This window comes from Miscanthus floridulus, chromosome 17 (assembly GCF_019320115.1).
Source record: "Miscanthus floridulus cultivar M001 chromosome 17, ASM1932011v1, whole genome shotgun sequence".
NCBI lineage: Eukaryota > Viridiplantae > Streptophyta > Magnoliopsida > Poales > Poaceae > Miscanthus > Miscanthus floridulus.
In genome coordinates, this window is record NC_089596.1 from 5453507 (window position 1) to 5470132 (window position 16626).

The window sequence follows — 16626 nt, forward strand, 5'->3', positions numbered from 1 at the left end:
TGGGCGCTGTCTTCTTCCTCCGACGCCATCAGGCTGCCTAGGGTTTCCGCCACCGGTCCCGTGCCCGCCCACACCCGCACCCGGTCCCCGGCGCCCGCCCCCGCGCGCCGACCCCCGGCGTCCCGCGCCCGGCCCCCGGCGTCCTCCCCCGCGCGTCGACCCCCCAGCGTCCCACGCCCGGCCCCCGGCGCCCGCCCCCGCACGCCGACACCCGCACCCGGTCCCCAGCCCCCGCCCCCGCGCGCCGACCCCAGGCGTCCCGCACCCGGCCACGGCGCCGGTCCCGCACCCGGCCACGACACCGGTCCCGCGCCCTCAACCGGCCCTAGGCGCCCGGCCCCCAGCGTCCCGCACCCGGCCCCCGGCGCCTGCCCCTGCGCGCCTAGGGTTTCCGCCGCCGGCCACGCCACCGGTCCCGCACCCGGCCCCAGGCGCCCAGCCCCCGACGACGGAACCTTCCTCTGCCGGGGCTACACGGGGTCAACAGCAGCTCGAGATCCGGTGACTAATCTCTTCGTTCCTCGGTGAGTAAACCCCAGTCGCTCTACGTTTCGTGCTGTGTTTGTTTTGCTGCAGTTTTTCTGGTTTTGATTATGACATCTGCTTAGGCTTATAGAGCATGATATTGCTTAAAAACAAAGTAGTATGTTTCTAAGTTTCAGTGAATTCAGTAGTTGTCTACATTTATGCACATTGTTAGGTGAGCTTTACCAGTGATGGTATTAGTCATAGCTAGTTTGTTTTTCTGGTTTTCAATAATCTTCACAAGTATGCAGCTTCCGTAAGTTACAAATTCATATGCATATATCTGTAAAATTTGCTGTGTGAGTCCAGTAGTTTATCATCTTTTTAGAGTTTTTATGAGGATGTTGAATTTAGGGATTGGCTATAAGCATCAGGTTTTTATGTTTGTGGGGGTGTCTATAATCCATATGATATTTTGGCAGTAGGCCGACTGGCCTGTCTCTGTATTTCTTTTCTCTCAATGAAATGACATGCAGCTCTCTTGCGTTGTTCGGGAAAAAATGTATCACATAAATACAGATTTTTTGCTGGGTGGTGGAATTTTTAGTTTTGCCATACCTTACACACCAAACATGTAGTCCTATGATACAATTTTTGAATATGCAGCTCTTGAAACTGACACTTTGAATCTTTACTTCTATATTCAAATTTAAATATGTAGTTTTATGATAATTTTGACCCATGTTTCAAAAAATTACTAGCCACAAGGCAGGCAGGCAGCCTCTGACTAGCGCCTAGACATATCTTTGGCGTTGTACTTTTGGCATATTGACATAGGAAAATGGAGAAAAAAAGCAAGATGTTGTATATTAACTGACTGAAGTGGAGAAAATAGGAAACACATATGATAATTTTGACAATTTATCTGTTGTTTTAAATATTCATGCTTGGTTATGTTCTCATATTGTGTTGCAAACACAAGCCTCTTTGCCTTAATATGTGTACTGGAATGTTACTTGCATGTTTAGGGTTTGGATATTAGTTTGGTTGATTGTAATGAAGTTTGGTGGGATGGATATGTGGTATTTATAACCTACTTAAATTTAGTCTGATGCATCATACTAGTCATTCAAAATACTTCATTGGTTCCTTTGTTTGTCCAGAGTTCCTGCAAGTTTTTCTTTTTAAATTTCAGCTGTTTTTATTTGTTTACTTTATGATGTTGCCTTCTATTTTCTGGCATATTGCCAGTAGTAAGGACCCTGTGTAATCCACGGTTGGGTATATTCCAACCCTATGTAAACATGCACGCACACCCAGCGAAAAGGTGCTGCTTCTCCGAGAGACGCTTTCGCACCTCTAATCATCTTTCAATCGTAGCACTGGTTGTTCACTGTCTTTGTATATCCAATTTCTAGTTCCTTCATTTAAGAGGAAGATCTCTATATTTGGATGTTCAGTACCCAGCTGCCCAGCCCAGCCGCAGCTCCAGCCTGCAGGCTGCAGTTAACATCTATCTAAACCACAGGAGCAGGTAACCAAAAGCTATTTTGCTTGAACACTGTCGATCAGCTGCTGGCCCTGCCCTCGCTAAATTAGTGTTGCCAGCTGCAGTCCTAACACCTGCACTTGCTGAAAATGTCAGTTATTTGTGTTTCTAGTGTTCTGCCTTTGTTTGGGCAGTTGTATGAAGTGTTCTGCCGTTGTTGCCAGCTGCAGTCCTAACACCTACACTTGCCGAAATTGGTGAGATAGCTTTACTGGACATGCCTTTTTACGTAGTTATGGCAACTTGCAGTCCAAACAAATCATGTGCTCCACTTTCTAAGTCATTTATTGCTGCTGTATAGATCTTGCTAGGAATGAATTGCAGTGCTACTACTATTGTTTTGTCTGACAGTGTGCCCAGCTGCTAGCAGTTATGCCAGTGTGCAATCTACATCTATTCAAACTTGTAGCAAACCTCACTTTTGTTGTTTTTCATTGTTCCAGCTAATCACTCGTATATAGCTCTTGATAATTTCAATCAGTTGAGTATGATCTTTATTTCAATCTGCCAATGCTCTTGGTAATTTCAGTTTGCCTGATAGCTAACTTGTTTTTGTAACATTTGAGAATTCATTTTATTTAGTTTTGCCTGATAGCTCTAGTCAACTGTTCTCATAAAAAAAGGTTGTACCTTATCTTGAGTTACCCATTTTTTTGTTGGATATATAGAATCAATAATGATTGTTTAATATACATATACCATGTGTTTAATATCAAGGCTAGTGATTAACTACTTGCAGCGCCTGACCAGTCCTTGCTACTTGATTGATTTAATAGTTATTATTGTTTTGTTACTTCACTGCTCTATTGCTTCTAAAAATTCAGATTAAACCCATTTTCAGTGAACTGCTCATTTCAGTCAACAGTTTATATAGTTTGCTTTGTTCTTCCCCAACAGATACCTGTAGTTTGCTATTCCTGGCTACATTCTATGGTTGCTGGCTTGCTGCTGTCCTAAACTACAATTCAGTACTATTAACTATATATTTTTATATGGTTCAGATTTTCATCTGTCAAATGTGCAGCTTGAGGGCATAGGATGAGTGGGCCACTGCTGTTTTTTGGCTATTTTTGCTAACAGCTGCTACTCTATGTTTGCTAAGCAGCTGTTGTTTTTTTTTTTGCCAAATCTCCCCTCTCCTCTCCTCTCCTTTGTTTTGCCGATGATGAAATTGCACAAGTCCAAACATTATATGGAATATGAGCTGATGATTGTGAGGAACTTGGCATCATTACTAGCCCTTTTCCTCTCTTCTCTTCTCTGTTATGATGCCACTATGCTCCAAGTTCATGATCAAATGATGATTGACATGTTTCTGAGGCGTCTTTTTCTACTGTCTTCCTCTCCTTCTGTGAATTTGGAAGATCCAGCTCTTTAGTTGTCTTACTCTATCTAACATGTTTGTCATACCATCACAGCAACTTTTCCATTCTTATCAGCATGATCTGGTAACTTTAATTCTTGACACATCTGAGCCTCCATAACAGTTACCTCAGCACCCTCTTCTTGCTGACCTTCATGCTAGTGCCAGAAAGTTCCTTAGTTCATGCTGCATTTTCTTGGTCGATCATCTTCTTGGTCGGTCGGTCTCTCTAGCTAGCTAAAGCTGATAGTATTGCTATGTACTACTATTGGAGTACTGCTAATGCCTCCAGCTGTAGTTGTGAACTTCCTGTGTGATGATATGCTTGCCTAGCAGCTTGCTCGTCCTTGCTTAATGAACTTGGGATTTTAATCAGCCAGCTGGCTACATCTACATCAATTTGGTGAAATTAATCTTCTTGTTTAATTTCTAGCTTGCTGCTGATCTAATAGTTGCGTGCTTGGGGGCATAGGACCAGTGGGCCACTGCTGTTTTTTGGCTATTTTTGCCATCAGCTACTGCTCTATGTTTGCTAAGCAGCTGTTGCTTTTTTTTGCCAAATCTCCCCTCTCCTCTCCTTTATTTTGCCAATGATGAAATTGTCCAAGTCCATACATTATATGGAATATGAGCTGATGATCAAGAACTTGTGAGGAACTTGTCATCATTAGCAGCCGCCCCTACATTACCTTCTCCTCTCTTCTCTGTTATGATGCCTTGATGCTCCAAGTTTAAGATCAGATGACGATTGACATGTTTCTGAGGCCTCTACCACTGCTACTTCTCGTTTTTTTATATTGTTGTTTTATAGGACTACTTTGGTTTATAGACCTTTTTGATTTCTTATACCTTCTCGCGTAGCTAAAGCACACTTTCTTGCATCTTTTAGAACAAAGCGCGAAATAATGTCGCGGACAACAGACAGTGCAGCTCGATGTCCCAAGCATGATGAGCAACCAACCCTTGAGGAGCAAGCACTAGAGGACTGTGGGGGATGTACCCCCAGGTACTACAAGATGGTACATGGGCCGCACCATCCGAGGTGGCCCGGCCCGTAAGATCAAGGCATACACATCAAGATTATAAGTTGTACTAGATATTGTAATAGTACCAAATAGAATACTTTACTTGTAACCCTCCTCCTCCAGAGTATATAAGGAGAGGCAGGGGTCCCCTAGCGAGGGAGGTTAATCTGTATACATCTCAATACAATACACCAAAAATACAGGACGTAGGGTATTACGTCGACCAGACGGCCCGAACCTATCTAAATCGCCGTCTCTGCGCCTTGTGTCACCATCAGGTTCCTGATTACACGCACCGTCTACCGATAATCTACCACCATGGGCACCCCCCTCGGTGGACTGCCGACCATATTTCGTCGACAGTGGCACGCCAGGTAGGGGTCCCCTTTAGGGGTTGTGCGTGCTGATCCGTGGCGAACTAGATGGAAATTTCTTTACCGACATCATCCGTGGCGACCTGGCTTTCGGCGGCGGCAGTTTCTTTAACAACGTAGATGCGTTCTTGCCACGAGTTCAGGGTCGAGCGCTGCTGTATCGGCGTCAGGGGTTGTTGATACTCTGTGCCAAACGAGAAGATGGAAGTATCTACGTGGTCGTGCAAGCTATCGACACGGCGGCTTCAGAAAGCTAAGTCATATTCTTTGTTTTCAATGAAATATCCTTTGGTTCTTTATCTTCAAGTCGACTTGTAAATATTATTGAAAATAATCTGGTAGCACGTCATGACCTTTTGCGTCGTCTCGTGGCAGCGCTCATTGCTTGTTGCCGCAGCCATCATCAACAGCTCGCTACGGCCCTCGGTTTCCGGTGGCAGCATGTAAGGAACGAGGGATCAAGCGGTGGCTCGATACTCGCAGCCAGATCGACTCGGCGGCAGGATGCAAAGGAACCATCTCGATGCCCTCCCAAGATTCAGCTGTAACATGACATGCCAGGTCCATCTACAGTAACACGCAAGGCTGAATTTGCATGTACGGGCGTATGCACACATACAGCGTATGCATGTACGAAGGATGCAAGCCCACACACGCGCAGCTGCTTGATGACAAGTTTCCATGCCGACACGACGTCTTGGTGCATCAGCCGACGTCTTGGCATAGTCAGTTCGCTATCCTTGAAGTTGAAGATGAAGCCAAGTGCATCACGTGTTGGCTCAGGCCCGCGTGGAGCCAAGTTCGACTCCGACCTGTGCTCACGAGCCTCTGCTGTATCCGCTCCACCGAATTCGACTCCGACCAGCAAAGGCGGAAGAAATCCATCTACTTGTACATGCAAGCCTCAACGGAGTCAATCAGACATGCAAGCCAAGCCGATCAATCTATACTTGCCTCACGTACATACGAGAAGACATGCAAGCCAAATCAAGATGCAACAGATCAGGTTGCATATACATACATCACGTGCAGGCTTACTTGCATCTACACCACCATGGGCATATACATACATCACATGCAGGCTTACTTGCATCTACACCGCCATGGGCATATACATATATCACGTGCAGGCTTACTTGCATCTACACCGCCGTGCAAGCTACCAAGACTTGCCTGTACGCATGCATCCACGTATGAAGGCTATGTGTTACACCTCCATGAAGTAGATCGACTGCACATCTTCGTACGTGGACCGAGCTCCGCCGAGCTCCGACCACGGACCACGTCGACCACGTCCCGAGCAGCTCTGCCGAGCTCCGACCACGACCACATCGACCACGTCCCGAGCGGCCCCGCCGAGCTCCGACCATGTCGACCACCAGACCACGACGACCACGTCCCGAGCGTCTCCGCCGAGCTCCGACCGCATCGACCACCAGACCACGTCGCAATGATGATCGCCGCGAAGAACGGCGCTACGACAACCGCGACCACAGTCATGACGACAGGTCGAAAAGCTCGAGGACCGGACAACTTCATCGCCACCGATCAGATTTCTATCAAAGATAAGTACACTTCTAATATTTATATTTAATATAATTTTCATTACGACGTTTCTCCACAACGTCCTTATCATGATTATTCTTCAAATAACGTTTGTCCATGTATACCATCTTAAATATAACATACAGCTATACTTAATACAAATCCTCGACCAGTCATATTGACGCTCGATGCCTCCAGAGACGGCCCTGTCTCTGGCTCCTCCCTACACGTGCATGAGCGTCTGCCCTCTGTGTTATGGGTGGTCGGCAGCGGCTCCTTAGCGACGCTTTGTTCTTCCTACACGTGCACGGGCTCCGCGCCCCGCGTTATGGTTAACGGGCTAGCTAGGGCTAGAGACTCAGCTACATACTAACTGGTTGGGCAGTTTATATTAAGTATAAACACAAACTTCACATTAACACTGATGTTTACAAAGCACCAACTGCTTTATCACATCATGCTCATTTGTAAATGACTGCTGAGCGTCATACGCTATTTCTTTACCACTGATTTTTTCTCCATAATTTATTATTTTATACATCATGTACTACTATTCTACATATTTATATTGCAGGAATTTCGAGCTATGCTCGGGGACTTCGTCGCTCGCTCCTCGACCTGTGCTCGGGGACTGCCTGCCTCGATCACTCTTCGACCATGGCTCGGGGACTTCGTCGCTCGCTCCTCGACCTGTGCTCAGGGACTGCATCGACCACTCTCCGACCACGGCTCGGGGACTTCGTCGCTCGCTCCTCGACTTGTGCTCGGGGACTGCCTGTCTCGATCACTCTCTGACCACGGCTCGGGGACTTCGTCGCTCGCTCCTCGACCTGAGCTCGGGGACTGCCTCGACCACTCTCTGACCACGGCTCGGGGACTTCGTTGCTCGCTCCTCGACCTGTGCTCGGGGACTGCCCCGACCACTCTCCGACCACGGCTCGAGGACTTTGCGTCACGCTCCTCGACCGTAGCTCGGGGACTGCCTCGACCACTCTCCGACCACGGCTCGGGGACTTTGCGTCTCGACTACATGTGACTGGCAACTCGCATACAGTTGGGATATTTTTTCTCACTTAGACCTTGCTACAAGGCTCATACCTCGCCTTCCAGCAAGCTCGGGGACTACATCGGTATCATGCACCTATCGGTGCATCTCGTATCGCATGTACGACGATTGGGTTCTCAATTTAACTGGGAATTCTTTTTAGACCCTGGCACCACGTGCCTAAGTCACCTACTACCAGGCTCGGGGACTAAGTGGGCACACTTCACCTTGCGGTGAATGTGCTTGTTTTTCGACCACTACGCCTCTGATGATCAAAGATGCTACGCTTCAAGACGCACTTACATTTCTTTTCAGAAATACAAGTGGGCACACTTCCTGGGACGGAAATCTTTTTCTTTCTTCTTAAGAGCACCATACATTCTTCAGACAACCTACTTCTCCGGCGACAACGGTGGTCAGAGATGTTAAGAACTCAAGCCTCACTGTTCGGAGAAGGTTGAAACGGCGTGTCGCATCAGAATACATGGCGCTCGGGGACTAGCTGTGGGGGATATACCCCCAGGTACTACAAGATGGTACATGGGCCACACCATCTGAGGTGGCCCGGCCCGTAAGATCAAGGCATACACATCAAGATTATAAGTTGTACTAGATATTGTAATAGTACCAAATAGAATACTTTACTTGTAACCCTCCTCCTCCAGAGTATATAAGGAGAGGTAGGGGTCCCCTAGCGAGGGAGGTTAATCTGTATACATCTCAATACAATACACCAAAAACACAGGACGTAGGGTATTACGTCGACCAGACGGCCCGAACCTGTCTAAATCGCTATCTCTGCGCCTTGTGTCACCATCTGGTTCCTGATTACACGCACCGTCTACCGATAATCTACCACCATGGGCACCCCCCTCGGTGGACTGCCGACCATATCTCATCGACAAGGACCAGCTTACTCAAGAACAGTTCGATAACGAGGTAGAAAAGGATCTAGAAGTGATGCCTACTCAGGAGGAGTGTGACGAGGAGGAAGGCCCCGAAGGAGAGGCTGCTAAAGGCGAAGAAGAAGAGGATGATGAGTCAGAAGAGGGATATGAAAGTCCCAAGGATCCTTTCCCACCTGAAGCAAGAAGAAGGCCAACGGAGGAAGATTTGGACAAGGATTTTGACCCGAATGAGGAGGTAGGGAAGAAGCCTTAGCTTGTAAATTTTGCTAAAGCTTTGGCTGTGTTACCTCTGCTAACACTTTGACCTATCCTATATACAGGTCCCTCCTGAAACTCAGAAAAGACGGCATCGATGTCCGCGACATCTCGCTGGACAAGACAGAGTAGAGGAAATGAGAGCAGAGGCAACAACCATAGAGACAGATCACGATGCCTCTGCTCCACAAACTCAAGACACAACCACGACTACCAAGCCTAAGAGGAAACGAGAGGATAGAAAAGAAAATCTATATCTAGATAAGGCTTGCTATGTCATAACGGAGGTTGGGCCAGCAGGGGAGATCCTTGAGCCAAAGGAATTAAGAGGATGATTCCTTAATGCGATCGGGGCCCTAGTAAGAGATAAATTGAACCCAGCAATCCCTAACTGGAAAGAGGTACCAGAGAACATAAAGAATGCACTATGGGATAGGCAGCTGAAGGTCAATTTTAGATTTCCAGAGGGTAAGCACGAATTGGTAAAAAAAATGCTATCAGGATGATGGGAGAGTCATTTCGACGTTGGAGGTCAGAGCTCAACATGAAGTATATCCAAAAGGGGTTAACTCCCTTCAACGAGTTCGGCAAAATAACTCCTAGTCATTAGGAGGAGCTCATGGCTCAGAAGACTTCACCAGAGGCATTGGAGCTCAGTGCCCGTAACACCGAGCTGGCGAAGAGGAACAAACACCACCATCATCTAGGCCCCGGTGGCTACTATACCAAGGAAAAGTAGTTTAGGAAGATGGATGAAGAGGCCGCAACTGCTGGGAATATCGATGTGACAAACTTGAAGGTACGCTCAAGGAACTGGATATATGCGAGGAGTACAGAACCATCCGGCAGTAATCTTAAGTTTGATAAGTTGGAGACCCAAGAGGAGGTATCAAGGATACTGAAATATGCTGAAGACAAAGAGACGGGCTCATTCAATCCTTCCAGAGAGAGGGATGAGCTTAGCCATGGCTTGGGAAACAAGGAGCACACATGCCGCACTAGGGGGCTAGGGAAAAGGATGACCTGGAAGCAAGGATTCGAAGAGAACAGGCACATGTACAAGAAACATGGCTGAGACCGGGAGACTAGTCTTGAGTTCCAAGTGAAGGCTCTAGTTGTGAAGGCGCTGGAGGAGCAAGGAATGTCTACGGAGCCACATATATTAGTGATGCCGCCGGGAGAACTGGCATTAGTTGGCAGCCCTCTGAAAGTTCCTAGCAGCCAAGGTTCCACTATAGCCACAACCTCAGTCGATCTCATACGGGAACCTACTAGTTGCACCTTGGTGTTTCTCAGCGGCCGACAGAACACTGTGATGGAGGTGGCAACGGGTGTGGCACATCCTCCCGGTGGCTTACACCACAATAATAAGATACCGCCGGACTACACTAGGGTCGAGGTGCATACAGTGAAGCCCGAGTTCATGCAGTGGAGGATAGACTATGCAACTCCCGAGGGGCTGGTGTTACTCGGAGACGTTATGGGGCAGTTCATCCTCTGGCACAAACGGGACATTATATTGACTGCTTCTTCGCCGCCTCCCCCTCTCCCAAATTTGGAGCGAGTTGTTGAGGCCGGGGAGATATTTTCACCGTCTCATGACCCCCACATTCCTGAGATGCCACATTCTTCCCCGCCTCCTATCGAGCATGTGCCTGATGAGATGTCACAACCTTCTCCAGCTCGTACCGGGCAAGTGCATCATGAGATGCCACAGTCTTCTCAACAAGCACAACTGATACATGAACAACGAGTGCCTCCTGAAGAAGGTGATGCACAAGAAGATGAGGACGTGCCTGAATGGAACTCCGAAAGAAGATTCCAATCCACATAAGGCTAGTTTATGTTCCGATCAAAGACGTCTCATCGGTGTCCAAGTAGTATTCCCATGATCAGTTCAAGCCTGAAAACCAAGTTAAAAAAGTCCTATCACGGGGTTCTAAGGAGGCCGTCAGTAGCAAACTCCACCAAATTGCAAAGCAGTATCCAAATGTTGATGCCATCGAATGGTCAAAGGATTGCCCAAAAAAATGAAAGAGGCAAGCCCTTCCTACCAAACCGGGACATCCAGCGCCTACCACTTGGAATGAGAAGGTTCCATGATTGGTACTTGCATGTTCTCCCAACGAGCATAGATATCATACAAGCATGCTTTCCCATCGGCACATTTGGAAGCCCAGCTGAGAAAATTGTCTTTGACTTCAATGACATGCACACATGCTTTCACCTGAGAGAAATGGAGATGAATCTAATTCGCACGTGGTGCCTGTAAGTCCTTGTCCTCCCGATATGATATGAATGTAATCTTTGAATTTTGTTGTAACTAACCCACGCCGTGATTTGTAGAATGCAAGTGCACATTGTCAAACAAATGCCAAGTGTGAAAGTCGGGTATGTAGACCCTCAAGCTATAGCCCAAACAAATTTTAATTACCCTAAACGGTGGACACTAGATGCCAAAGAGCTAGCAGCTGCAAAGACTCTTCGGGAGAAAGAGCGCATCCGTAGTGCGAAGCTAAGGGAAGAGTCCCTTAAGGTTGCGGCATACATTGCCTTGGCTTTCAAAAATCTCCAACACCACTCTACTATATGGCTACCATACAACTTCGAGTAAGCTCAACTCTATACTTAAAGCTTTGTTCGATATATTTCATTCGATGCAAAAGGGCTTATCTAGTTTTATGATTAAATCCATACAGCAACCACTGGATTTGTATAGCCGTCGATGTCGGGAGGAGCATGGCATGGGTCTTTGATTCATTAGATAAGGACACGGTGACATACAAAGACTTCATATCGATTCTCAAGACGTATACATATCGACAATCCTCATTAGCTTATATGTTTGTATACATACTTGTAACGTTCACTTTTGGATACTAACAAGTTGTATTTGCTAAAATAATTCGAACAGGGCATTTAGGTTCTATGTCACTAATCATCATGGAAGGCATGATCTAGCAAGGAAGGAAAAGCTGGCTATAAAAACACTATGTATGGTAAGTGTAACTTACTTCTTCAGTACTCCGTTACATGGCTGTCAAAAGCATTACTTAACATTTTCATATGCAAAACACACAGTGCCCCAAGCAGAAGCCTGGGAGTGTATATTGTGGATACTATATATGTTCTATGATGGGTAATACCGGTGCCTACAGGAGACACGCCTTAAGGGTAAGTTTGAACCTCTTCACCCGTAGTATAAAAACTTCGTAAATGATATGAAATACTAAACCGAAACTTGTTTTCTTGTAGTGGAGAGAAGAGAAAGGAATGAAAAGAGACCCAGACAAGGATGACCAACTCTTAGAGCTCGTCGGCGACCTTTGCAACTTTATATTGGACCAGATTGTACACGTCAGAGGCGCCTACCATGATCGAGAGTCTGAGTTAGGTACAAATCATCAGTACCAACACCTTCGTGAGACTGAAAGGCTAGCTCTAGGACGTTGATAACAATGTGTATGGAATTTATATATTTAATGATGGATTGTATATATTCATGTGAATTGGACTTGTAATTGTAGTTTATAGAATACTCTTATGCTTATAGTCGCAGTCGCGGGGTGTTCGGCAACGCGAATGCTGGTCACGGGGCATTCGGCAACGCGAACGTAGTTCGGAACGTTGGTCGCGGGGCGTTCGGCAACGCGAACGCGGTTCGGAACGTTGGTTGTGGGACGTCCGGCAAAGCGATTTTGAATTAAAAATTTGATTTTTTTTGCGGGAAAACGAACTGTAGGGCGGTTCTAGATTGAACCGCCCCTACAAATACCTGTTTGTAGGGGCGGCTGGTACTACAGCCGCCCCTACAAATCAATTTGTAGGGGCGGCTAGAAACACCAGCCATCCCTACAAATCGATTTGTAGGGGCGGTCTGGGAACCACCCCTACAAATGCATGATTTGTAGAGACCCTTGCGTAGGGGCGGCTGGGCAAACCGCCCCAACAAATGGTCTACAACCGCCCCTAGAAATGCTTTTTGACGTAGTGTTCGGAGATGCTTCGGTTTATAAAGGTCGTACGTGACAAATTGTGCGAAATCTTTTCAATTTTTTCCACAGTCTCCATGTATGATATCATGAAATTTTGACAAATCTCATGATTTTTATACTTCGTTTGCTTTTTTTAGAATTTAAAACCATTCGGCCACACGTTCGTGGTCGTGTTTCCTGAACAAAATGTTCGAAAATTATTTTCATTTCCCGAGTAAAGCCCCAAAATGGACTCAATAACGTGAATATAATTTCTCCACTCAATTTATTCCATTATTTGAATCACTTGCTGTTCAAATTTGACTTAAACCAAAAAAAAATTCTCTAAATGCAATTAATTAAATAAATATAACAAATAGATTGAGAAATATGCCAAATTTTAACATGTAGTACCACATGTTGTATGTGGAGAGTAGAAAAAGTTTGGAGGGCAGGAGAGAAAAAAATATTATTTTACCGAGTGCCCATAAAAAACACTCGGCAAATACATTGGTTTGCCGAGTGTCAAACAAAAATACTCGGCAAAAATATCAGTTTGCCGAGTGTCAATAAAAAACACTCGGCAAACTCTGTTTTTGCCGAGTGTCTCTAACGGACACTCGGTAAAGTTATAACAATAGGGCGGCGCACCCAACGGCCGTCACATGGCCGCCGCACGCCCAACGCACGTGCCTCTACTTTGCCAAGTGTCTGTGTTTACCGAGTGTTTCTTTATAGTTTGTCGAGTGTTTTTATTAGACACTCGTCAAAGTTAGGTTTTACCGAATACTATATGTTTGCCAAGTGTTTAATTAAAAACACTCAGTAAAGAGTATGTTTGCCGAGTGCCGGCTGAAATGCACTCGGCAAACTGTCAGCCACTCGGCAATTGATCCATCCAATCCAGCAACCGTGTGGCGCAGTCAATCAACGGCGGATCCGGCGCGGATCACGGGCTCCGATCCGAGTTGGACTCCTGCTCCTCCGCTCGCGATTCAACGGCCCGTCCCGGCCGGCCCTATAAAACCGCGGCGCGGCACCCGGTGGCCTCCTCCACCATCGGCAACCAAACCAAAGCCTCTCGATCTCGAGTCGACTCGATCAATCCCGCGAAGCTAGCGATCGGGAGCCCCAGCCATCTAGCGCGCGCCGCCTCTTCGCTTCGTGTTTGAGGGTCTAGTACTAGGGCGGCGAGCCGCGCGACGCGCAGCCGTCGACCGGGATCTCTGCTACGACGACTACGACCGCCATGGCCAGCTTCAACTTCGGCCTGCTCGAGCTCGCGGACGGCGAGTCCGGGGAGGCCGCCGTGTCCGTCGTCGTCGGCAAGGTCAAGGCCGCCGAGGCCGCCCGCGCCAAGAAGGCCGAGGCCGCCGCCACCGGGACCACCGAGAAGGAGAAGGCCGTGCACAAGAACCTCTACTACTTGAAGCTTCAGCACGACAATGGTATGTGCATACACCTCAATCTCCCGTCCGACTGACCTGCCGGTTCCCAAGTTCCGATCTTCCTTCGTTAAGTTAGCGCTCATCTCGATCGATCGCCTGCCTTGTTCCTTCGTCTAGTTTGATCCGATTATCGTGATGCGTGCGTGCTTTCTTGTTGCGACTTGCGATCTTGTCCCGAGAGCAGGGAGATTAGTTTAGTTTGGTTACGGGACATGTTGTGAGTGGATAAAGATTTCGTGCTCATTGTTCGATCTCTTGTGTCCAGTTAGCATGGTAGATAGATTCGTATTCATTGTTCAATCTTTGCATGTCTAGTTTATATAACTCTATATTATGTACTGTGTCTATCAGGTGTCATGTGGTCGTCCGATTTATCACTGTAAATCTAGATTCAATTGTTATTCCGAATTCCAATTCCAATCTTTGGCTATTGATTATTCCTAATTCTGATATTTGAATCTCATATGGATTAGTATTGTTAATGCGTGTCTAATCTTTGAATCTAAACTATCTCATGTTGTGTTAGTATTGTTAATAATGCCTCTCTAATCTTTGAATCTATAAACTATCTCATGTTTTGTTAGAATTCTTAATAATGCGTGTCCAATATTTGAATCTAAACTATCTCATGTTGTTAATATTGTTAATGCGTGTCTATGTTCTTTGTTCAATTTATTTATTTCAACGTAAATAGTAAAGTTGTTATCTTAATGGTTGCCATTACTGACTGGGGGATAAAGCTATTATTGACTGGGGGATAAAGCTGTTATTTTGGTTGCCAGTACTGATTGGGGGATAATGCCATTACTGATTGCTGGTTTAGCTTTCTTACGTTATGGTTATTAATCTTTATTATGTGTGTAGCTAGCTTTGTTATCTTATGGTTGTCATTACACGTTTCATAGTTTCTATTATTTGCCACACTTTGATTTGTGTCTCATCCTGCTGTTTTCTTGTCAGGTATAAGAAATATTGAGCACGAGCTCAAGAGGTTGAGAGATGTATTGATAAAACTGAGGGGGCAGGAAACAAAGCTGAAGGAGAAAGGAGAGAATGGAGTCCATCTCATTCAGGTTCAGGTTCAGTTGTCGGAGGAGCAAAGGGAGCTCCGTCTCATGCAGTTGTCGGAGGAGCAAAGGAAGCTGAGGCAGCAGCAGAAGAAGCTGAGGGAGGAGGAAGCAAGGTTGAGGCCACTGAGGAAAGAGTTTTATTTGGAGCATGGATTTCCTCTAGTGGGTCGTGACGAAGAAGAGCCCCCTGTCCCCAATCAGGGGGGAAGTGTTCAGGGCAACGACAATGCCGGTGTTGACAATTTCAATGGCGGCTATAACAGTGATGGCTATGGCAATGTACCCAGCTATCACGATGGTGAGCTAGATGTTCATGCTGATGGAGCCTGTGTGTACCATGAGAGGCAGGTAGAGGAAGGCTATGCCTACAACACTAATGGTTGCAGGCAGGGATATCCTGAGGTCAGGAAGGTTCAGAAGTGGGTAGCTAAGCAGCCATCCTCTGATGCTGGTACAGAGGCTGATCACAAACCTGAGGAGAAGGTCAGCTCTGATGCTGGCTCGGAGGCTGAGCACAAGCCTGTAGAGAATCCTCAGAAGGAGGCTGCCACTCCTGCTAATGCGGATGGCGCGGCTGCCTCTGGTTCAGAAAAGTCTTATGATGCAGGGTAAGATCTATGCAAATTTTAATGTTCCTCTTGCAACTCTGCAGATTATCGTATTGAAATCAATATTTATTCTTTTTTGCCAGGGCTGCTGCAAGTACGAACGGACAAGGTGGCCCTTCTGGAGACAAAAAAATTCAAAAGAAGAAGCTCAATGGCTCTGAGAAAAGGAAGAGGAAGAATGCTAAGAAGAACGGTGGCAATGAAGTTGATAAGGCAAAGAAGCATGATTCATCCATCAGCGTTTGTATGTGCTGTTTGCACTGGACCGTGTCGTGTGTGGTCACTTTTGCATCTCGTTTCATGTTGTTGCTCTGATCGTGTGTGGTCAGTCAAACGCGTTTGTATGTGCTCTTTGCACCTCTATTTTTATTTAATTAGTACTAGCTTGCCACTGAAAATGGCGGTAATTAGGTTTGGATTTGCTTGGTTGCAAGTCCAAGTCGTGGAGGACAAAACGAAAGCACCACAAGTACTGTCGAATCTCGACAGTGGGTAGGCTCAACTTTAGTCACCTAAGTTGAGGCAAGAGCGCAAAGTTTGCATCTACTGTATTAGTGTAAATGGAGGTTAGATTCTGACTACTAGGAATACGTATTTATTTTGTAGGATCTAAATCAATGAAAAAAATTGTTGGTCAATAAATTAGGAGTCTAAAAATTGTTTGGAGCAACCATGTCACAGTCACACCAGACAAGGCAAAGCTCCATGAATATATGGCGCGCTGCAAGGGTCTGGACCTTGGTTTCGCTGAAATTTGCCTTATACTGATTTATTACGAGAAGAAAACACTTCGTTCGCTGAAAAATACTGTTGAAGTAGTTCTAAGCGAACAGGACATATCTGTCCGGATGTAAATTGACCTATGTACCCCTCCCTCCAAGGGCTGCCGTGGCCGTGTGAGTCTCGCCGCGCCTGCCGCCTCCACGCAGCTCCTCTCTCTTCCTGGTCCAGGGGCCTCCACACCTTCCCTTCCCATGGCGTCCAGGGATCTCCGGCG

General features: G+C 46.5%; 1 protein-coding gene across 1 annotated transcript; it reads left to right on the forward strand.

Annotated features, from left to right (window-relative positions):
* Positions 1-13580: 13580 nt before the first annotated feature.
* LOC136519013 (uncharacterized) lies at positions 13581-16265 on the forward strand. Its single transcript, XM_066512683.1, has 3 exons — positions 13581-13951; positions 14912-15629; positions 15713-16265. Exons 1-3 carry the CDS (start codon positions 13753-13755, stop codon positions 15942-15944), a joined length of 1149 nt encoding a protein of 382 aa, XP_066368780.1. The 5' UTR covers positions 13581-13752; the 3' UTR covers positions 15945-16265.
* The last annotated feature ends 361 nt before the right edge of the window (positions 16266-16626 follow it).